This window comes from Suncus etruscus, chromosome 3 (assembly GCF_024139225.1).
Source record: "Suncus etruscus isolate mSunEtr1 chromosome 3, mSunEtr1.pri.cur, whole genome shotgun sequence".
NCBI lineage: Eukaryota > Metazoa > Chordata > Mammalia > Eulipotyphla > Soricidae > Suncus > Suncus etruscus.
Window position 1 is genome coordinate 47,175,593 of NC_064850.1, and position 24,579 is coordinate 47,200,171.

Genomic DNA, 24,579 nt, shown 5'->3' on the forward strand with positions numbered 1-24,579 from the left:
TCTGGGATTTCTGGAGATGCCTCAGTTCTCCTAAACAAAGCACAAAGAAAATAAATGTCCATGCAATCTGGAATTAAAAAAAAATTAGGTTACTGATGCTGGAGTGATAGTGCATCTGTAGGTTGTTTGCTTTGCATGTGGCTGACCCAGGAAGGACTTCAGTTTGATCCCCAGTGTCCCATATGGTCCCCCAAGCCAGGAGCAATTTCTGAGCACATAACCAGGAGTAACTCCTGAGCATCACTGGGTGTGGCCAAAAAAAAAAAAAGAAAGAAAGAAAAAATTAGGTTACATGTAATGTGTCTCAAATTAAGTTATAAAATTGGAAGCTATTTATTACTGTGAAACTTTTGCATCATGTTAGTATTCAAATTTACTTCTACAAAATGTCATCTTAATATAATATTCCATTCCCTGATTTTTAAAATATATTTAAAAGCTGAAAGTATCTTGAATTTTCAGTAAGATTTACTATTCAGTCCATCTTTTCTCAGAAGAACACTCTCACCCAAATGGGATTGAACTGGTTTTGAACTCAATAGTCTTAGTTTTCAAGAATACATTCTTCATAGAATTTCAGGTAAGACTGTAATAGGCTGAAATATTATGAAGTTATCTACTTATGGGAATTAGCTTTAATGCTGTGACAATAAATATCATGAAGTAATACAATTTAGCATGAGCTTATAATGCTGTTCCTGTAAACAATCATGATGTTCTTTTTTTTAATAATATCTTTATTTAAACACTGTGATTACAAACATGATTGTAGTTGGGTTTCAGTCATAAAAAGAACCCCCCCCCTTCACTAGTGCAAGATTCCCATCACTAATGCCCCCATCTCCCTCCCCACCCCCCACCTGTATTCAAGATAGGCTTTCTACTTCCCTCACTCATTGACATTGTTATGATAATTAGATATGAAGCTCAGGACAAATAGTGATGAGTGCAGTAAGAGAAATAACTACACTGAGAACTATCATGCTGCTCTTTTGAACTGAAATATCATACACTTGGGGCCAGAGAGATAACATGGAGTTAGAGCATTTGCCTTGCATGCAAAAGGATGGTGGTTCGAATCCCTGCATCCCATATGGCCCCCCAAGCCTGCCAGGAGCGATTTCTGAGCATAGAGCCAGGAGTAACCCCTGAGCGCAGCCAGTGTGACCCAAAAACCAAATATATATATATATATATATATATATATATATATATATATATATATATATATCATAAACTCATTTTTTAAAAATACCTTTATTTAAACACCATGATCACAAACATGTTTTTTTGTATTTGTTTCTTTATTTAAACATCTTGATTACAAATATGGTTGTGATTAGGTTTCAGTCATGTAAAGAACACCCCCCTTCACCAGTGAAACATTCCCACCACCAATGTCCCAAATCTCCTCCACCCCACCACACCCCTACCTGTACTCTAGACAGGCTTTCCAGTTCCCTCATTCATTCACATGGTTATGGTAGCTCTCAGTGTAGTTATTTCTACAACTGCACTCACCACTCTTTGTGGTGAGCTTCATGAAGTGAGCTGGAAGTTCAAAAAACATGTTTATAGTTGGATTTCAGTCATAAAAAGAATACACTCTCTTTCACCAGTGTATCATTTCCACCACCAATGCCCTCCATCTTCCTCCTCCCCCGCCTCCTGCCTGTATTAGAGACAGGCATTCTACTTCTCTCACTTACTGACATTGTCATAATAGTTGTTAGTGTAGTTATTTCTCTAACTGCTCTCACCACTCGTTTTGAGGCTGATGGGCAGTTCTCTTTGGCTCCACTTACTGTCCAGTTGAGAACTAAGAGCTACCAGTGGAGTAGTATACTGCAATTGCTTACAAAGTTTATTTTTCAAAAAAATTCTTTCTTGGTGAAATGTCAACTGTCCCAACTGAAACTTAATCTTTATATATTTATATAAGGAGGCCATTTGCCTGGTTGTAGTTAACAAAATCCTATGAAGCAACAGAATGGTGAATCTGGGTTCTGGAGATGTTTCATCCAGTGAGGATGATTAAATGGACAATAATACCCTGTATTGCTATTCCCTGGGTGGGGGCTACTTTGAAATGTAAAGCAGCTCTGGAACGACCCTGACTTTCACCACATCACTGACATCAGAACAGGAGCTTTCTTTGCTGAGGAAGCCTGTACTGAACCTTTTAGGCAAGGTTGGCCAATGAAGCTCAAGTCAAGGGTAGACAACTGAGGATCAATTGATCTATTGTAACTCATTGATTCAACATGCAAGTGAAAGGTGCTGGGCTCCTTTGGTGCCTTGTGTGTGAATTCTCAGCCTACAAGAGGAAAGATCCTCTTGAGATACCCTGATTTTTAAATTTTGGAACCAGATCTTTTCATGTAGTTAACATCAGCAGCATCGGATCATTCTGGTGTTGACATCTAGCCAGCAGCTTGGAAATGAGATTCAAAAAGAAGCTGCAGCCTTTGCCAATAGACCAGATACTGTCCAGGTTGCTGTGAATGGTGATAATTTTTATGGTGAAACCATATATCTCAACAACTCCTTTCACTGTAACTTTTCACCACTTCCTTTGTTAATAAGAGCATCATGTATTCTTTTGCTTTCCATATTGTGCATCCTTTCAAATATTTTAAAAGACTTTTGATGACAGAATTGAAATGGTCATGTGCAATGCAGGGATCGGTTCTTCAATGCCTTCTTTAAAGTAAGTTTCTCTATAAATAAAGTTAGTCACCAGACCAAGAAAACAGTGGTCTATAAAAATGGTTAATTGGGGACTGGAGCGATTTCACAGTGGGTATGGTGTTTGCCTTGATTGTGGCAGCCAACCTGGGTTTGATCCTCAGTATCCCATGTGGTCCCCTGAGCCTGCCAGAAGTGACTTCTGACTGTAGAGTTGGGAGTATTCCCTGAACACTGCCAGGTGTGGTCTAAAGACACCCCCCAAAGCAAATGGGGCTGCATAGAAACTTGACAAGACAATATATTTACGATACTTTCTGGGAAGCTTTGTCATTGGTCAGTATATAATTATATAATCACAAATAGATATCATAATTATATAAAGAATATATAGTACATACATATGTAATATGACTATAAACATAATTACTATACACTAATATAATAAAATATTTAGATGGCAGTATAATTATAACTGGATTTGGCTACTGTAACAATTTATTGAAAAAATCTTTTTTTCAAAGGAGAAAAAATGAATTGTTAAAGTCCAGTGAAAAGAAATTATACAAATATCATTAGTGGGATCCAGTTGATATTCAAGTGTTGTACCTACCATTCAGACATTTTGAATCACCTAAAGCTTGCATATTATTAATATAGATCTGCTTTTATAATTATAGTTGCAGAACTGTTTTAATGAAACCCTGATTACAATATTAACAGAGGAAGAAAACTTGAAGGAGAGTAGTTAGAACATTCTGTATTGTTTCAATAAACAGGAGCATCTGAGAAAAGGGAGAAAGTGAGAGCAGAGGTTCTGGAATCAAAGTAGAAAATTAATGAAAAAGCTTTTTCAAGCCTTCCCTGGGGTGGCTAAATATTTAATATCTCTCTTCAATAAAAAGGATAGTTTATAACCCAAGACAATGTTATTTTTGGCCTGTGAACTCACTAGCACATTTATGTCATTATCAGGGATGGTTTTAATTCATTCCAAGGCCGTCTTGGTCTCATCTGGTGTCGGGTAAATGTGCCTGATCAAGATTTGCTGTTAAAGCTCAATTGAGTTCCTGAGTGCCAGATGACATTGGGACATTAACTTCGTACATTGACATTGAGACATCAACTTTGTACAACTCCACATGCTCAGACTCACCGTGGAAATTTTTGAACTTGGATTCCAAAGCCATTGCTGTCATGGAAACTAAGAGCTTTCATAATTAATTTAATGAGTAATTACCTTTAATTTTTAATAGTTTAAATTTTTAATAGTTTAAAATTTTTAATCACCATGAATTACAGTTGTTTATTATTAAGTTCTATGCATACATTGTTCCAACATCACTCCTTTAACCAATGTTCACTTCTCTATACCAATGTCCTCAGTTTCCCTCCCAGACCCCAGCCTGCCTCTAGGGCAGGTAACTTCTCCCCGTCCACCATTGTCCTATTTTCCCTTCCTTAATTTATTCCCCATAACCTCCAATTTAGTGGCAAGCTTCTTATTGAAGAACAATTCTTCTGCTCTTTGTTTCTATTATTCTTGGGTTTTGTTATTATTTCCTTACAAGTTTTCTTTATAGCCCACATATGAGAGAGATCATTCTGCATCTCTTTCTTGCCCTCTAATTTCATTCAACATGTTATTCTCCAGATCCATCCATGTAGCAGCAAATTATATGACTATCTCTTTCTTACTGCTGAGTATTATTCCATTGTGTATATGTACTATAATTTCTTTATCCAGTTATTTATTCTTGGGCACCTGGGTTATTTCCAAATTTGGGCTATTGTATAGAGCTACAATGAGTTTAGGAAAGCAGATGTCTTTTCTTAATTATGCTTTTGAACCCTTAGGGTATATTTTGGGGAGTAGGATTCCTGTCATTTGGAAGCTCAATTGCTAGGTTTTCGAGTACTAACCATACTAACATCCAAAAATGTTGAACCAGGGGCTGAAGAAATAGCATGGAGGTAGGGCATTTGCCTTGCATGCAGAAGGAAGTGGTTCAAATTCTGGCATCCTATATGGTCCCCCAAGCCTGCCAGGAGCAATTTCTGAACGTAGAACCAGGAGTGACCCCTGAGTGCTGCTGGATGTGACCCAAAAATGTTAACATTTCCACTGACAGTAAATGAGAGTTTTTTTTTTTCCTTTGAGGAAGTTTCTGTTCATAGAGTTAGGTCTCTTTTTCAACCAGTGATTTATATATTTTTATATTAACCTTTTATCAAATGAGTGGTGGACAAAATGTTTTCCCACTCTATCTTTGTATTCTGGTCCTCTTTTTTTGAGGTGCAGAAGCTGCTTAATAAATGTAGTCCCATTTGTTTCATTGTTTCCATTTATTTGGTTAGTGGCATTTCATTCTTAAAGGTGCTTGTAGTCTCAATGTCATAGAGAGTTCTCCCAATAATTTTCTCTATGTATGTAATGGATTCTGATCTGGTATCAAGGTTTTTAATTCGTTTTTATTTGACTTTTTGGATGGGATTAGAAAAACGTATGATTCATTTTTTATATGTGGCTCACCAATTTCCCAAGATAATTTAAGGTAATTTTGTTAGGATTAAATGCAAAAGTTTCCACATTTCTTATACTCCAAATAGGCTAATGTATTGCTAAGTTGTCATTATGACTTGATGGCCCACAAAAGTTATCTTTAATGAAAAAAGTGAAACTTTATCAGAAAAGAAATTATTACTAAACTCATAATATTTCATGTCTAGAAATAGTGTTTATTGGGACTTTTAGATCTATGTTAGTACACTTTGCCAAGGTCATCTAATTGCATGTGGATATTGGGTAAGAGACCTTGTAAAAAAAATAAATTTACAAAAATATTCCAGTAAAAGCACCTCATGGTAGATTCATTCTCCTAGTGATTTGACATACTCTAAATTTCATCACAAGCCTCTGTTGTAATAATCACAGTTCTGTGATAACTATTTACAACCCACACATAGCCAGACAAAACTTTCTGATTTTAAGTTTATATTGGCTTCTTTTGCATTAAAATAATTTGTGGACCTCTTCCATGTGTCTGGCTAATATTGTACCTCATTTTTAAAAATATCTTTATTTAAACACCTTGATTACAAACATGATTATGGTTGGGTTTCAGTCATGTAAAGAACATCCTCCTTCACCAGTGCAACATTTCCATCCCAATGTCCCAAATTTCCCTCCTTCCAACCCCAACCCTGCCTGTACTCTAGTCAGGCTTTCTACTTCCCTCATTCATTCTCATTGTTAGGATAGTTCTCAATGTAGTTATTTCTCTAACTACACCCATCACTCTTTGTGGTGAGCTTCATGAAGTGAGCTGGAACTTCCAGCCCTCCTCTCTTTTGTCTCTGAAAATTATTGCAAGAATGTCTTTCATTTTTCTTAAAACCCATAGATGAGTGAGACTATTGTGTATCCTTCTCTCTCCCTCTGATATTTCACTCAGCATAATAGATTCCATACATCCATGTTTAGGAAAATTTCATGACTTCATCTCTCCTAACAGCTGCATAATATTCCATTGTGTATATGTTTCTTTAGCCATTCATCTGTTGAAGGGCATCTTGATTGTTTCCAGAGTCTGGCTATGGTAAATAGTGCTGCAATGAATATAGGTGTAAGGAAGAGATTTTTGTATTGTATTTTTGTGTTACTAGGGTATATCCCTAAGAGTGGTATAGCTGGATTGTATGGAAGTTCAATTTCCAGTTTTTGGAGAAATCTCCATATCACTTTCAGAAAGGTTGAACTAGATGGCATTCCCACCAGCAGTTCCTTTCTCTCCACATCCCCGCTAGCACTGATTGTTCTCATTCTTTGTGATGTGTGCCAATCTCTGTGGCATGAGATGGTACCTCATAGTTGTTTTGATTTGCATCTCCCTGATAATTAGTGATATGGAGCTTTTTTTTTTTTTTTTTTTTTTGGTATTTTTGGGCCACACCCGTTTGATGCTCAGGCCTTACTCCTGGCTATATGCTCAGGAATTGTCCTTGGCTTGGGGGGGACCATATGGGACGCTGGGGGATCCAACCGCCGTCCTTCCTTGGCTAGCACTTGCAAGGCAGATACCTTACCTCTAGCGCCACCTCTCTGGCTCCTTATGGAGCATTTTTTCATGTGCCTTTTGGCCATTTGTATTTCTTTTTTTTTTTTTGTCAAATTGTCTGTCCATTTCTCCTCCCCATTTTTTTGATGGGATTAGATGTTTTTTTTTTTCTTGTAAAGTTCTGTCAGTGCCTTGTATATTTTGGAGCCCCTCCCACTCAGTGGGTGGCTCTTGTATCCTGGGCATTATTTCCTTTGAGTGTACCTCATTGTTGACAAATAAAGAAAGACTAACATTATGATGTTGGCTATGAAAGGTGTCACCCCACCCCCATCTTCCTGTGTAACCTACCTGAGGGTAAGACCTGCCCATTTCAGGGAGGGGTCTTTGGAAGGTAACAAAAGGATTACTTCCGGGGCAGGAAGGGGATTTGGAGGATTGATTCGAAAGAGATTCAGCAAGAGAGACCTGGCAGGATGACGGTAAAAGAAACATGTTCAGATGACAGGGCAGTGGAATAGGCTGCTTAAATGGTTAGCCTACGTGGCTAGGGCCTTGAATAAAGAAAACTTCATGTCTCCTGAAACCAGTCTGTGGATCATTTCCTCGCCGCCATGCTCAGATTCCCTGGCTTGAAGGGGCTGAAGGCACGTGTCCTGGGCAAGCAGAGAAAGGCCTTTCCATCCATCTCACCATCATCCAGCCCCATCCAGGGCTGTTATTCTACAAAGGGTATATTGTCGTTGTTTGGAAGAATTACTTTTTTTTTTTTTTTTTGGTTTTTGGTTTTTGGGCCACACCCGGCGGTGCTCAGGAGTTACTCCTGGCTGTCTGCTCAGAAATAGCTCCTGGCAGGCACAGGGGACCATATGGGACACCGGGATTTGAACCAACCACCTTTGGTCCTGGATCGGCTGCTTGCAAGGCAAACGCCACTATGCTATCTCTCCGGGCCCAGAATTACTTTTCTTATATTTAATAAAATAATTAGTATTATTTAAGAGGTGAAATTAAAGATGTGTTTTATATTTCCTCAGCTGTTACTATCATCTATGTTTTTTACTTCTTGTTTACCTATGGCCTACCATCATAAAAAAAGTGATAGTTTTTCAAACAAGTAAATTGTGTTGAAGAAATTTAAATAAATACCCATTAAATTCATTATTTTTTAATTTTTTTTTTGTTTTGTTTTTTGTTTTTTGGGCCACACCCGGTGATGCTCAGGGGTTACTCCTGGCTATGCGCTCAGAAGTTGCTCCTGGCTTGGGGGACCATATGGGACGCCAGGGGATCGAACCGCGGTCCATCCTAGGCTAGCGCAGGCAAGTCAGGCACCTTACCTCTAGCGCCACCACCCGGCCCCTATTTTTTAATTTTTTTATATACTGTATCTTCTTCCCTACTATCCTTGATTTTTATTTCAAGTTTAGTTTTTCCTGGAGTTACAAAATTAGAGATAATTACATATTTTTCTTACAACATTTTTTGCTTATGTTCCTTATAATTTTATTGATCTCAAGACACTATATAAAATATGCTATATAAAAGGCACTTTATTTTTTACATTTTTATTTAATGACATTTTGACAACATACAATATATTTATAAATATTAAAACCACTGGGAATTTTGTATGACAAGAAACAAAGACATCAACGTTCATTATTTTCTGAAGATACTTGTCAAGGTAATAAGAGATGAAAATTAACAAAAATGGCTATTGGAAGGTGCAAAAAGAGAGATAAAATAACGTTATGTGTCAGTTATAAGCTTGCTTACTTTGATTTTCCACATAGAAAACAAGATGAAACAAAACAAATGAAATAGTAAGAGTTTAATGTAAAGCAGTTGTTCTTAGTTACCTCTCAGAGTTTTGATGAGGTCCAATCTGGTCTGTCAGTAAGGCTCAAGTATTTTTGCCTTTTCACTTTCATCGTTTCATGTGTTCATGTGGTATTTTCCAAAGCCTGTGTGATGTGCTATTCTGATGGGCTCATCCAGAAGTGTATATTGGAACCTATCTTATGTTGAGTCAAATACTCAAGAGATTTATGAAAAAATGCCTGTCTCCTCACTTAAGAATGAGTGGGAAAAACTTTATATTTTTTTGTGTGAAGCAAGAAATTTTTTACTGATATTTATTTAGAAAGATGTGAGAGAAGATAAAAAGGAGATGTATGTGTTTAAGAAAGGCACAGGCTTCTCTAGAGTTGAAATAGGTAAGAAAAGTAACAGACAAGCAAGTGAGAGATACTTTTCAAGGGGTAACATGGGTCTGAAGAGCAGCCATACTATTATTTTTAAATAAAAGTCTTATTTTGTTGACATATAATGTGCCTACCTTTGTGTGGATTACTAGAAAATTTGAATTAGAAATTCAAACAAATACAGCAAGTTTTATTTATAACTTTCTATACAAAAATAATATTTTCAATAATTTTGACTTTTGAAGTGGTTTTGACTTGGGGAGGAAGGGTGAGGTCCACACCCAGCTATGCTTAGGGTTTAACCCTGGGTCTGTGTTCAAGACTTATTTACTCCTGACAGTGCTCTGGGACTCTGCAGTATGATGGGATCAAACTTGGTTTGGCCACATACAAAGCAGGCTTATTACCCCCTGTTATATCTCTCTGAACTTTGCTATGGTCTTTTTATATATATATATATATATATATATATATATATATATATATATATATATATATATATATATATATATATATAAAGAATAGTCAGGTGTAACTTAAAATGTCAAAAAGTAAAATACCAAGAGGTTTCACAGAAGTATGAAAAATTTCAGGACTATAAAATGGATTAAACAAAAATCCAAACAATGGTTATTTGATAAGTTATTTTTATTATTATAATAATACTCTATTTTGTTAGGTAATTTATAGATTTCACATAAACAACATATATTAAAACTATGTAAAGAAGAGAGATTTTCTAATTTTTGAACTATTTTTGAAATTTAAAAGGTTAACTGCATAACTATCAGGCTTTACAAGTCCTGTTTGTATAATTAATAAAATTTAGTAACTGTAAAACTCTTTAGAAAAAGGATTTTGAGGGATGCATGACTTTTCTGATATTAAATTTACAAGACTGATAAATGAATTCAGTATCTCCAAACTAGCTTTGCCCTAGCTTGTTGCTTTTATTTTTAATGTCATTTTCTTGACAACAGTCAATATACTTAATTATAAAATAATAAAACCACATATGCATAAGTATATTGGTGTGTTTTTAATATATAATAAAGGGAACCTGAGTATTTAAACCACACAGAATAATGGATATATAAGTATAAACACTTCTTTACAATTCAGTAAAGACAAAATACCATAAATATTAGAAATAATTGGATTTCTCAGAATTTGTAAACTTTGGGGACAGAAGTAACAACCTTCTTGGATGATCTTTTTATTTGCTACCTAAAAAGGAATTAATAACAAGGAAAACTGTGTAAAGAGTTATATTCAAATAAGCTAGAGATCACACTATATATTTTATAAATCGAACTCTGTAAGTCTACCAGAAGGCAGAAATGGATACTATTATACACTAAGAATCTTGGATCAGAAGCCATAAGCCTATTTGTTGCTGTGTTTCTGCTTTTCTGTGTTTTTATATTTATTTTACCATTAATGTACAGTAGTATAAGAATAAATGAATGCATTATAATTCTGTTAACTTCCCACATATCACCTGGAAGTTCTAGTCCAGAGATTAAAACAAATTAAATAAATTTATAATTAAAAAGACAAGTCAAGAGGAAATTAATATTACATCTCAGCTGTTTCCCTGCTAAAACTCATCTGACAGTGTTTGCTCCACAGAACAATTCCTGTTCACAGGTCAGTCAATGATAAGAACTTAAGCAAATCATGTCATCTGATTTGATTCTCTCATATCCTTGACCATCAGATTTCTTACTAATCTTAAACTCTAGAAACAAAGTCATAAATATTTCTAAAATGATTTTATTTAAAAAATAAAATAAAATAATTTTATTTTAGAAATATGCATAGCCTGTATATCCTTTTTTTTGGTTTTGTTTTGTTTTGGGGTCACACCCGGTAGTGCTCAGGGGCTAAACCTGACTCTGTGCTCAGAAATTGCCCCTGGCAGGCTCGGGGGACCATATGGGATGCCAGGATTTGAACTACCGTCCTTCTGCATGCAAGGCAAATGCCCTACCTTCATGCTATCTCTTTGGCCGCTGTATATCCTTCTTTTACTACACATTTTCTCCTAACATATGCTCTTCTATATTGTATGATTCTGATTCTTCCTACCCCTTCGTGGTAATTGAAATATGGATTATGTCATCTCTATGTGTGCCTCCTAGTACTAATCAAGGCAGCATCTTTTATCCTTGTATCTATATAGGAACATTCTTAACTGTCCTCTCTGGGTCTTTCATGATTTTCATTGGAAATTTATAAAACTGGAATTTATGAAACTATAGAAGTCTTAGAACCTAGCTATAAATGGAAGACTTAAGCTTGATTGTGAATAGTTTAGCCTATTTTGTTGGACTTTATTGATATATACTTCCTGCCCTTGCATACATCTGAGCTTGGATGTCAGGTTTATCTTTAGAAATAATTAGCAATTTTTGGATACTGATTTTTTTTTATAAATGAACCTCTCACATATGATTTATATTGTGGTTTTAATCTGATACTTTAACTCTTCTGTTACTAAAGCACATTAATATATTCAGTGTTAATTCAAGTAAGTCACTGAAGATGATATGTGAATGAACATTGACTCAGGATTATATTGTTTTATAGAAATCCATCTACTTCTGTTATTAAATTGTGTATTATAAAGTGTTCACCTATATTGTATACTTTAAATGGAATGTAGAAACTTCTCTGTCTAATTTGCAATCGGGAGTGGAACATGTGCTGTTTGACCACCCCTTGTGTTTCCTGTGCACTGATAAATCTCTTTTTAAACTTGCAGCAAATAGTGGCAGCAATAAATGCAGGGATTATCCCTTTAGGAAACACCTCCAATCAAATCAGTCACTGGGATTTGGGAAGTTCCTTCTTCTTTGCTGGCACTGTTATCACAACCATAGGTAGGAGACCACTTATTTTATTTTTTATTTTGGTACCATTTGTGAGCTGAAATTCATTTATTTGCATTTTTTTCCAGTTGGTCAAAATGGTCAAATTAAGATAGAAAAATGAGACTGTAGTAAATTGATTTTTGAAATGAGGATGTAAAGTTTTGAGCAAATGAATGCTGGGAATGAATTTGTTATTGTTACATAGATATCATGAATGTTGAGTTGTTCAAGATAAAAATGAAATGCAAGAGCAGTGTAGCTGAGTCACTTGACTAAAGGATAGTTGGTGCCTAGAAATGACTTAACATGATGATGGGTGCAAACAGTTTTAAAAAATGTTCTGTATCTGATTCTTTAGTTTTGAAAGAGAGGATATGACTAGAATTTTAACATTCCTTTTATGAAGCTCTTATTTAATTTACAATATTTAATTTTTAAACCACATCATCATATAGTTCCTGTTCTTATATATATGACATATATACATATATATGCATTTACAGTAGAATTACTGCCTCACTTGTTTTCTATGCATATATTTTCCTATACTACAAATATATATTGAAAAGGAACACATACATGATGATATAAATAAAAGTTTCAATGAGTGAAAATGATGAAAAAATGGAAGTTGAGGCTCTTGGCCAGTTTGCTTCTATTCGTATTGTTGACTTTGCAAGGTCACTGAGTGGGACATGGTCTCTTTCTGACCACACATATGTTTAATACCTTATACAGATAGATTCTTCCCAGTCAGTCCTTCAGTGCATGAGAAATATCTTAGAGCTCTGCATAGGCCCCAGTGTCAAAACCATGCATGCTCTGCTGCTAGAAGGTAGTGAGGGGGTAACTACAGTCTTTTGCATCATGAGAGGACATGGATTTAACAATAATTATCAAGTGAGGGAAGGAAATAGACTTCTCACAATTAGGAAGGAACTTTAGGTGAAAGAAAATGTGTGTGCGTGAGGACATTTTTGCATCTACCTCTGTCTAAGTAATAAAATTTTTCTCCTTGTAGGCTTAATTTCTATGGGGATGGGACAGTAAATTAATATTCTAATGTTTTAATTTTATTCTTTGATTACACCATTAAGTTATGAAATGTGTAAGGTTTTAGAACCAATCAGCATTTCTTGTCAAAGGTCTATGTAAGAGAACATGAACATGAACAATTTATGGGGACTCTCTATTAAGGTTTCCTTTGCAGAAGAACTTACAATATCAGGTCCTTGCTGTGTATTTGAGCTAAAGCACTTGCCAGTGAAATGAATACCTTTTTGTCTTTGTTCTAAGGTCAAGGAACTATGTTTACACTTCTGTCTTACATCTCTATCTGCTAGGTCAAAAGTTGTGTGGCTGTGAAATATCTGGAAGAATGGCAACCTTGATTTTTAACCATAATAACTGGTTAACTTTGAGACATAGACATCTCAGTCATTTCTAGTATGAAAATAACTGTTTATTGTGTAACCTACTTAGAGTCTGGGAAAACAAAGATCACCAAAGATCACCAACTGAGTGTGGAATGGCTTGGTTCTGCCCAGTGAAAGCACAGAAGTCCATCCAGGGTCTAACTCATCTTGACCATATTTGAATGATTTTACAGGACTTAGTCATGCCATAGACTGGTAGCAGCACTCTGTTTATAAACAGTCTTCTTTTTTAAATCCCCAAATTCAGTTAGGTTTTGCAGACATATACTTCAAGACATGAAAAAAGTGAGCCATTATTACCAGTTTTACCCCCAAATTATAGCCATTGAGCACAATAGCTGATGATTTAGGAGGTTAGGTAAACTATTTCACAACACAAATCTCATTCCATTCTATCTCTGGCTTTAGTTATTGGTGGATCAGGTTATTCTGGGTCACTCGCATTCTTTTCACTCAGTGACCTTTTCCTCCTAGGTCAAAGCTCCTGACCTTAGACTGGAGTGTGGTCTATATCGGAATAAACATGTTGACCTCTTTCTTGTATAAGGAGCCATTTGATGCCCAAATTATGACTTCAAAGAATTCAAAATATAATATTATATATAATATAATAATTTATATTACTGGTGGTAATCATGTGAGTTTTGAAGTGGTTTTAAGACATCATAGAAATAGGCACCCTCAGCACTAGCTTCATTGCATTGGTCTTTTAAAAATAGAACTGGCAGAAGTTTGGGAGAATTAATTTCTGTGACTTTTAGTAGAGTCTGGGACAGGCAGTGCTCTCTGGAGCTGACTTCAGACAGCCCAGATTATTCTCTTCAATGTTCTTTTGTCAGAGAAGTCAAAGCAACCTTTACTCTTCTTAGAAAAGATGCCCAAGAAAAGTTTCGTCACAGAAAGTAGAATAAGATGACGGAAGACCCACTTTTAGAGACTATCTTCCTCTAATTTTAGAGACTAGCTTTCTAGATCTCTAACCCCTCTCCAGCACTGCTCCTTTCCAAATCTTTTACTAATTCCACTCCACAGTTGCACAAAGGAACATTTACCCTTGACAATTATCTTCTCAGATGCTACTGCTAGTCCTTTAGTTTATCCTGTTGGCTCTGCCTTGTATGAAAACCATTGCTTTCAGTGACTATTTACCCCACATTACTTCTGCATCAGCATCACTGCAGAAAGAAAAGCCATTTGGGGCTCTTCTGTGGTTTCCAGAGTAAACAATGTGCCCCTTTGTTTGTCTCAATGAAAAAGAAGCCAGTCCTAGGAAATTTAGTAGCATTTTGATCTGTTTGAATTGATCTGTTTCTGTACCCCCAATGTCCACCATATAGTGGATGCTTAATAAGTATTTGGGGGGATGAAAGGCAGATAGATATTCTCAGCAAGAATACTTGAAGCTCACTGATAATGACAGCACCAAACTTACTCCTTCAACCTATGTTGTTATCTGCTTTGTTTGCTTACTTAATTAATCAACAAACATAAAAATGCTCTCATGCTGCGACTAAATATAAGTTACTCAATGCTGTGTTTTCCCTGGAACAATCGAGGTGACTGGTGGGCAAATGGCCATAAGTCAGATGCTATGAGAGAAGAAAATTTGCTGGGACTATAGGAGTAACATTTTTTTTACTTAGATATTAGGAGTGTTTGGTGGGTAAAGAAGGGTCAAAGAATAGTCCCTTTCTGTAGTAAATGTCCTCATTGAGACTAGTAAGAGAATTCAGAGTTTTTCAGGTGAATTAAGGTGCCAGTGGGTGAATTCAAGACCCATGCAGTTGACTCAGGAAAGATTAGAGGTAAAAGAAGGTATGTGGCTGGCTTAGGGGTTGTAAGTTGTCTACATGATATTTGTGTTTGAGAGGTTCATCTATGTGTAGGACTGTCAATCAGGAAGGCAGGGAAAGTTGCTTTGCTGGTATGTACTTTTTATTCTATTTCTGCCACCACCTGGTGTGAAGCCAATGAGAGCAAAGTCCTCTTCTTGTCATCTAATTTTGGAGAGAGCACATTGACACATGTGAAGAGACAGAATAATAGCAGAAATAAATCCTATGCAAGCAAATGTTTGATGGAGCAGCACCTCAACTGTTGTGAGGATGAGAAGGACAAGGAAAAAACAGGTGGGCTGAAACCAGGAGAAAAGGTTTTATTTGAGAATTTAGATTTTTTCTTGGTTTCAGCGGGAAGATTTTTGCTAGAGATTGATAGGGTCATAGCCAACTTAAAAATGAAAAGAGGAATGTCTATGGAGCATCAAAAATGTTTGATTCGACTAAAGGAGTTGCTTGCAAATTAGTGAGAGACCTTGTGGACAGGTGCAGATAGAGAGAATATAGTTGACTGTGACTTGGTGCTCAAGAAATTCTGCATTTCCTAAGAGAAAGTAGGACATGGGTATTTAAGGGTGAGTGGTTGACAGATCAGACATGTCATCTGAATAAGCATCATCTGAGAAGAGGTCTGTAGATTTTTGCCAGCTGAGAGGGCAGCTAGAAGGCTGGGACCTGCAAAAGTAGAAGGACAACTTTGACCAGTATTGGATTTGGTGTAGAAAGGAGAAGAAGCTAGAATACTGGCATTACTGGGGCTGGGTAAGAAATGAGACATGGGGGGCCAGTGCGGTGGTGCTAGAGGTAAGGTATCTGCCTTGCTAGCGCTAGCCTAGGAAGGACTGCGGTTGAATCCCCTGGCGTCCCATATGGGTCCCCCAAGCCAGGAGCGACTTCTGAGCGCATAGCCAGGAGTAACCCCTGAGCATCACCAGGTGTGGCCCAAAAATAAAAAAAATAAAAAAAAAAAGAAATGAGACAGAGAGTGAGGGGTGACCTGCTAGAAACTGTGTGAATGTTTAGGCCACAGGCTTGTCATTCAGACCCAGTGCTTCTGTAAATCATATCCTAACCCCTGTGCAAGGGAGAGTTAGCTCACCTGGCTCTTTCTAGTAGCAAAGTGAGTCCCTCATAGAAAAGCACATTCTGAGTACACAAAGAAAGGAAGATGGGGGAACAGAACTGAGCTGTGCAGAGAAGTGGGCCTAGGTGGGCTCTGGAAGGGTGCCCAGCAGAGCCTGGGTAAGGCCATTGGTGGCAGCCTCAGACAAACATCAATCGGCCTGGAAGAAGAAGCAAGATTAGCCACCCTGAGCACTGCAGGTCATGGCCAATTCCCCTACTTGATGGAAGTTCTTTCAAATAGCTAAGCAGAAGAGAAGCTTGGCATTGAAGAGTCACATTCTCTAGGAGACTGGATGAGGTTTGATTCCCACTGAGCTCCCAGACAGGAAAGGCAATTCCTATTCTCTGTCTGATTAGGACAGGGGGAACAGTTCCAGTTGTAGAGATCTGCAGGAAATAATTCACACAGTGAAGAGGTACAAGAATGGGTTCAGGAAATCTAGTGCTCAAGCAAGTAATTCAAACCACCCAAGCTTTCTGCTCCTAAGATGGAGCGCAGCTCAGTGGAAGAAGACCAAAGAATGAGCCCCTGCCTTCCTCAGACTCCTGCTTTTATTGACAAGAATCAGGTCCCACCTTAGTAGGAAACGAATACCAAATAAGGAATAATCCAATATACTATCACCAGGTTACACCCTAGGGTGGCATACAATTATTGATTAGGATAGGATCAATAACCCAACAGGCATGACATGTGCCGCCCATGGAGGGTGAGGAAGCGGCAGGAAGATAAATGCTATTCTGCAATGAACCCAATGGGGGAAATATTGTCTTAAACTTGAGAGGTAATGGTGGTGAGAAGCGTGGAGATCGAGCAGAAGGGGGTAGAGAATGCTCATCAGTGGACATCCCTCTGAGAACAGTGTGGTGGGACTGGATTTAAGCGTCTAATTTTAAGTAATTTTAAATACAATCAGATACCATTTCTAGGAAAGGCTCTAAGGCACAAGTGATGTCATGCTGTATTCTATTTTGAAGTCAATTTAGAGATCAGAATGAGATGTGAGATGATGTTATTACCCTTATACACTGAGTGCTAGTCACATTTGCTCCAGCAGAGAGTCAGTTGCAATGGCTGAGAGATTTTATAATAGCATGCCCCCATTTTTACCATCTCTGATGGACATAAATCAGTGCTCAGGATACCTCTCTGTTTCTCAGCAACGCCAGATCCCAGAGCCTCCTGTGTACAATTTTTTGTTGTTTTTGTTTTGAGTTCATACCCAGCAGTGCTCAGGTTTGCTCCTGGCTTTGCACTAAGAAATTACTCCTGGCAGTTCTTGAAGGATCATATGGGGTGCTGGTTATTGACCTTGGGTGGGCCTCATGCAAGGCAAGTGCTGTACCCACTGTGCTTTACTCCGACCTGTCATATGCACACTTGTGGGAAGCATTTCCTCAGAGTAATATATATATATATATATATATATATATATTTTTTTTTTTTGGTTTTTGGGCCACACCCAGTGGTGCTCAGGGGTTACTCCTGGCTGTCTGCTCAGAAATAGCTCCTGGCAGGCACGGGGGACCATATGGAACACCGGGATTGAAACCAACCACCTTTGGTCCTGGATCGGCTGCTTGCAAGGCAAACGCCGCTGTGCTATTCCTCCGGGCCCAGAGTAATATTTCTTTATTTGCAGAGGACCCTTGTTTTCTCCCCTTGAACCTAGTGATGGAATTCTGCCCTGAGCACCTAGAGGTGCTCACATTTTTTATTGTTGTTGTTGTGAACAACCCCTGGACTTCTGCTTGGGCTATACCTGGCCTTGCTCAAGGATATCTCCTGACAGAGGTTAAAGAACCATATAGTTTGTTGGAAATCTAACCCAGTCTGGCTTCATTTAAAGTCAACACCCTCCCCACTGTACTATTGCTCTGGCCCCCTGCTTGGCTTTTAACCAGATTGAGTTGCCTAAGCTCTGAGGACAGTGCTCCCAGTTTTTAACCTGTATAGCACAAATCTTTTTTTGTTTGTTTTCTTTGGAGGGGCACACCCATTTGACTCTCAGGGGTTACTCCTGCCTATTCGCTTAGAAATCGCACCTGGCTTGGGAAGACCATATGGGACGCCAGGGGATGGAACCACTGTCTGTCCTAGGTTTGCACTTGCAAGGCAGATGCCTTACCTCTAGCGCCACTGCTCTGGCCCCCAAAAATCTTCTTTGATTAAAAAGTGAAAGCCTGGGGGCTGGAGAGATAGCATGGAGGTAAGGCGTTTGCCTTGCATGCAGAAGGAGGCGGTTTGAATCCCGGCATCCCATATGTTCCCCACCACCACCACCACCCCCCCCCCCGAGCCTGCAGGAGCGATTTCTGAGTGTAGAGCCAGAAATGACTACTGAGCACTGCCGGATGTGACCCAAAAACCAAACCCCCTTAAAAAACAAAAACAAACAAACAAACAAACAAAAACAAAAGTGAAAGCTTATAGGGTGTGGGGGGTGTTTCATTCTGGAGTCACTTTTACGATATAAAAGAAGCGTCAGCTTTGGGAATGCAGCAGGTGTGTTTCAGAGTGTAAACCTTCCTCTTTACTTGATCTCAAATCTTTGTTTTGATGTGGTGGAAAATAAACCATAAAGAGTCAGGGACAAGGTGGGGGTATTTGTATTTTCAGTTCAATGTTGGGATCTCAGGGCACTGTGCTCTGAACTTGGAAGTGAGTGAATTTGAAGCTGTGGTGTTGAATTTAACAGTAGGTCTTTGGCGAGGGTCTAATGACATCACACTGCAGCTTTGGGTGTGGGATGACACCTTAGATTTTGTGTATTTGTGACTCAGTGGCATTTCATAGTCTTGGGGCTGTTCTGTAAGTATTGCATGAAGGATTTTTTAAAATCCACTTTAAAGGCAAATCAACTTTGATGGACCCTTGAGCTCTGTTTTTACACCCCTTGTCTATGCACCAGCTAGATAAAATCAGGAATAGTTTCAAATAGGTCATTGTGGTGATCTGAGGTTGAAATCATAGAAGTTGAAATTAAGATATTGTTTGGAGTCTTTGATTGTTACCCTCCCCTTCTGCCTGTCTGAAAATATTAAGGTGTTTCTGCCATTCAGAATCTTCATGGAAGTATTTTTTAATCAAATTTATTTTTACATGTTTTTAGAATTTAATTTATACCAAATGTAGTCTCCAGTTAGAGTAGAATTTAGTTATGATTCAACTACATAAAAATGCCATGTCACATGAGACTAATGCTAATTAGATCCTTGGGAAGATGTTCTGTATTTTAACTTGCTTTTCCAAACTCTGCTATCACCTTAACACCATTATGATAATATAATTTTTTACATTTTCACCTGTAGTATTGGCTTTTGTTGAAGGAGATTGTATTTTCCAATAACTCCCAAGATTGTAGTTTCATTGGAAAAAAAATGCTCTGAAAAAACAAATAAGTTTTGAGCTTTTGGGCATTTGCAGTCACTGGTAATATCACTTGGAGATTCCTTTATAATAAGCAAAAAAATCAAACTATTTAGGAAAGGACAAAGTCTGAACCTTGTTTCCAGTATCAAGGTGTTTCATTACACTGTGGACAAAATCATCTAGCCACTTGCTTCATTATACACCTGCTATTAATGGCTTGTGGCAACACCCACTTCTTTTGGGTACTGATTTTGGCTGCTGTCTTGCCAGCTTGGCATTGCTGAGTAATTTTAATAGGAGCTTATGGCTAGCAAATCTGAATTTATGAACTGTCTGACGTTATCACAGAAAACATTTTGCCCTTCATTGGACTGAAGGAAAATGAATACTAGGTGGGAAGAAAAGTACACTTTGAAAATTTAAGACTTGGATTTGGGTTTCTGTTATAATATTCATTCATGTGCCATAGTCTAAATGAATTAATGAATTACTAATAGCATTGGCTCATTCATAATATTTTATAAAAACTAAAAATAATATAATAACATTTAATAACTACTAATGGACATAAAGTTGACCATGTTTTAAAAATATATGTTCTATCTTTCTTTGTGCCTCATTGCCCATATATATTAAAATAAACATTGTAATTCTATTTCTTTTTTTTTTTTTTTTTTTTTTGGTTTTTGGGCCACACCCAGTAACGCTCAGGGGTTACTCCTGGCTATGTGCTCAGAAGTTGCTCCTGGCTTGGGGGACCATATGGGACACCGGGGGATTGAACCGAGGTCCGTCCAAGGTTAGCGCAGGCAAGGCAGGCATCTTACCTTTAGCGCCACCGCCCGGCCCCTGTAATTCTATTTCTATGAAAGGTAGATTAAAAAGGCATTATAGATTTATAATCATTTTTTTTCAAAGCACCCTGGGTGCCATTTTGTCCATAATAATCTGAAGGGGCTAGAACCATTGGGTTGAGTGATTTTTAGTTTAATTTTCACAGGGATCAAAAATGCAATTTAATGGTATTTAAAATATTAAGAGAAAAATTCCAAACTAATACCATAGTGGCAATATGATCCCTTAGAAATTAGCCAACTGAATAACTGTTCAGAGAAGTAAGTACTTGAAAAATCATGTGAAAAGACTTTTCTACAAATAAGAAAACTACTGCTGAGCATAGAGTGATATTCAAGTGTCAAATATTTCCACTTCTTCCCACCTCCTGAAGATTCTGAATTGTTTTCTGTAAACATGGGAAAAAACCCATTATATTAGAACATTTGAATGCTCCCAATCTCCATCAATAATATTCTGTATTTGGAAAATACACATTTTGGGGATAAAATTCAAGAGAATGAAATTTGTGTATCATGAAGTGGAGTCAGTACCTTCTTTGGGGGATAACTTAAGAGTAGAAATTGTGAGTTTATGATAATACAAAGGAGTTTGCAATGATAAAGGCAGTCTTTAAAAGGCTAATGATTTAAAATGAAAACATGCATGGAAATTATTATAAATCACATTTCAGAAATTATGTTTTTGTACTTGGTTTCCTGACTGACTTTTAAAAATGTTTCCTGAGAGACTGAAGAAGAGCCGCACTAATTGCCTTTTCAAGTTCACTGAGTGGGCATTGCCCTATAGAAGAATATTTAACTGCAAAATTCATAAAAATTCTAGGAAAGACACATAAGTCTAGAAAACTTAAGATCTGTGTTCTTCTTTTGTTTTGATGGTGTGCTTTACTGTTATTGCACATGTATAGATTTTTATTTTTGGATATGTCATTATATTGAAGTCTCTTTGATGAGCATTAGTTGTTTATCCCACAACCGATATATTCTTTCATATTTTCTTTATCCAGCACAACTTTTTAAAAGTTTTTTTCATATTTTAAGCATAGCTTTGACTATAAAATTAGGTGTGTAGGTTGATACTTTCTTCCTAATGTAATATGTGATTAATAGAAAACTATAAATATTTATACATAAAAGAGAAAGTGCCACATTTTCTTGTAGAAATTACTTAAATATGGTTGATATTCAATCATTATCTCTGGTCATTAGAAATATTGCCAGCATCCATGATCATTAAATCTCTGCTTGTTGGCATATAATACTTATTATTGAATGACTTAGTAATATTCAAGTTAAAAATGAGAAAAGTAACAATGACTCAACCCTTTCAATATAAATTTTAGGAATATAGTGACTGAATCTTTCATTTTCTTGTCATTTATCAAAGTTACAGAAACACTGTGTTACTGTAGTTGTTTTATTTACTCTAGCCATTGGTTATTCCATTATTTAAACTGGTGCATCATCCAACCTCAAGACCCAAAATGTATCATGTAACCAAGAATGAAAGTAATTTGCCCATTAACTGGAGGACTTATCCCATAATTAGCTTATAATTCTCAGTTTTTTTTTAAATGATGAAATAATGGTGGAATAAATATATGCAGGTGAATTAAAGACTCTTGGTTTCACAGGGGAAAGATAATTGGTTGAGTATAAATTTCTAGTTTTACCCTTTCAGAGCTTTAAAGATACTTATGTACTATCTAGGAGGAGAAGTTTGTTGGTGGCTTATTTTTTTTAAATCTTTAACCTCCTTTCCTTAACTCTCTTTATTTTAATTAGATTCTCTTTAAATGTTGTACCTGTTTCATTTATTTTATTAATATTTTAGATAAACTTTTGCCCTATTATAATTTGGATTAGTTAATGTTAGTGGTTTTGGCTTTCCAATGTAAGGGAAATTGACTATTATTTTTTATTGTTGCTTTAATCTTCTCTTTTCTCTCTTGTTTCCATTTACCTCTTAACATTGCAATTCTGTTCTGTCATGATCTTGAATATAATTTGAATGTGAACCATACATTTACTTTCCTTCCTTATGGGGGAAAGCCATACCCAGTGACACTCAGGGGTTACTCTTGGCTATGCGCTTAGAAATTGCTCCTGACTTGGGGGACCTCTGGCCCCTACTTGCCTTTCAATAGTGTATTACCTTTCCCATTTCTTTAATATTTTAACTTATTTTTTTAGAACCCTGTGAATTTATTTTTTGGCATATTGCTTCCTACATAGATAGGCTGCTTTATTTTTCCTGTTATACTTTCCAAAGATACTTAGGGTTATGAATTATACTATTTATAGAAATAGCTCTTCCTACTCATTTTATTCACTAGTTATTAAATATTGAGTTGTTTATAAATCATTGGATTACATCAAATCAGTAGAGAAAAATTAATCTGGTGAAGGGCTAATGAAGTAAATTCTACAACTTTGGGCATGCTAACTAAATACATAGATTTTGGGGGAATATACCTTAAGAAACCAAACTCAGTGTAAGAGCTTGAATTATAAGAAAGTTTGAAAGGAGATGTTCTTCTCCAGCTTTCTGTATCACTTATTTTTCTGTTATGGGGGGGAGATAGTTGTTATTTTTGAACTATACCAACTGGGGTCAGGGGCTACATGGGCTTTGTGCTTGGAGTAGAGTTGGTAACATGGGAGGCAAGTGCCTTATCTCCTTTATTATCTTCGTGGACTCTAAATGTTTTCAGGTTGTGTTAGCGTGTTTGATCTATGACAATTGAATAGGGCTGAGGGTTCCTAAGGCTTATCCTCCTTATTTCAGCATGTTTTTTTGGCTTAGTTGTGAGATAATGAGTCTACTAGGTCCCGGTCATTGTATTGCTCAGTCCACATCACCCTGCTGAGACACCTACTCTGTGTCTGTGGGCTTAGGATTGTTATGGAAATAAGGAAAAATTGCATTTTGAGTTATTGTTTTGTGTTATCTGGGGGTACTATTGAGTAGTCAAGTTGCTGGAAATTAGCCTTCCAAAACTAGAGTTAACTCATAGAACAAGGTTTCACTTCAGATCTCTGGAGAAATGGCAACAAGGCACAAAGAGACTGAGGACCCGCAAGTGTGGTGAGATCACACCATTATGTGTGTATACTTCATTTTAAGGTCAAATGAAAAAAATTAAGCATTTAGAATGTGTCATAGAATAGAAGGAGGATTTTTCTGTCCCCTCTCACTCTTCCTTCTGAGGTCTTTTTTTTTTCCAGTTTTAAACACATATACAGTTAACAAGTAGTGTGTGAGTGTGTTGTATCTGTGGTGTGTATGTATGTGCGATATGACAGGGAGCTTTAATTCACATTCTTGTGCATAACTTAACATTTCTGAGTTTTGGTCTAGACACATGCTGGGACAAATCTTTCAAAAAGTGACCTTGGAAGCTAACTGGGAAATTGAACTCCTAAGTACTTGTAGTACCAAAGCCCAGGCTCCTGGTAGCTTTTCAGTCAGTGGTGTGCTCTGTTTGCACATCATTCTAGTCCAGACACTCTTAATCAGAGCTGACCTTTCCCCCACTAGCTTCTCCCATCTTCAGAAAGTATAGATTCTCCTCTCTCTGAAGAGTTTTGGAAATGATTTTCCAAAAGCAAAGTAAGCCACCCCCTTAGAAGACCAAAAATTTTATTTGGTAGGTCACAAGCAATGAATAGATGAGCAGCAAAGATGAGCATGATGGATGATGCATCCTTTGTGCTTTTGATAGCTTTTGCTTGACAGAGATCATTAAAAGGCAGAGGTTAGCAAGACCTATAAAATCACAAAGAAGAGAAATAAAAAAAAATTAGGACAGAGGAAAAGACCTGTCTGGTCTGGTCTTTTGTAGAACAGTATAACAATAGTAAACTAAAATATCTCTTAGTATGATCCAGGGGGGCACAAGCAAACCAAGATGCTAAAATATTGAATAAATTGTGCCATGTAGTGAGGCTGAGACATGAATGGGAGATTATACCCACAAAGAAAGACCACTGTTGATGCTTATAACCTAGATAGATTTTTGAGGAAGCTTTTGAGTGTGTTCAATTCTTCCTCTTAAGGGTTAAATGTTAGGGACTTAGTTTCAAACCCTCACTGTTAATATTATTTTGTGGAATTTTGG

General features: G+C 36.9%; 2 protein-coding genes across 2 annotated transcripts in view; both read left to right on the forward strand.

Moving 5' to 3' along the window:
* The window catches only part of PROX1 (prospero homeobox 1), a 612,185-nt gene that overhangs the window by 585,803 nt on the left and 1,803 nt on the right, over positions 1 to 24,579 (forward strand). The gene's annotated exons all lie outside the window — the stretch shown is intronic.
* The window catches only part of KCNK2 (potassium two pore domain channel subfamily K member 2), a 99,831-nt gene that overhangs the window by 25,397 nt on the left and 49,855 nt on the right, over positions 1 to 24,579 (forward strand). The window contains exon 3 of the mRNA XM_049769532.1: positions 11,721 to 11,838. Coding sequence (XP_049625489.1) covers positions 11,721 to 11,838 — 118 coding nt within the window. The remainder of the gene's footprint in view (positions 1 to 11,720; positions 11,839 to 24,579) is intronic.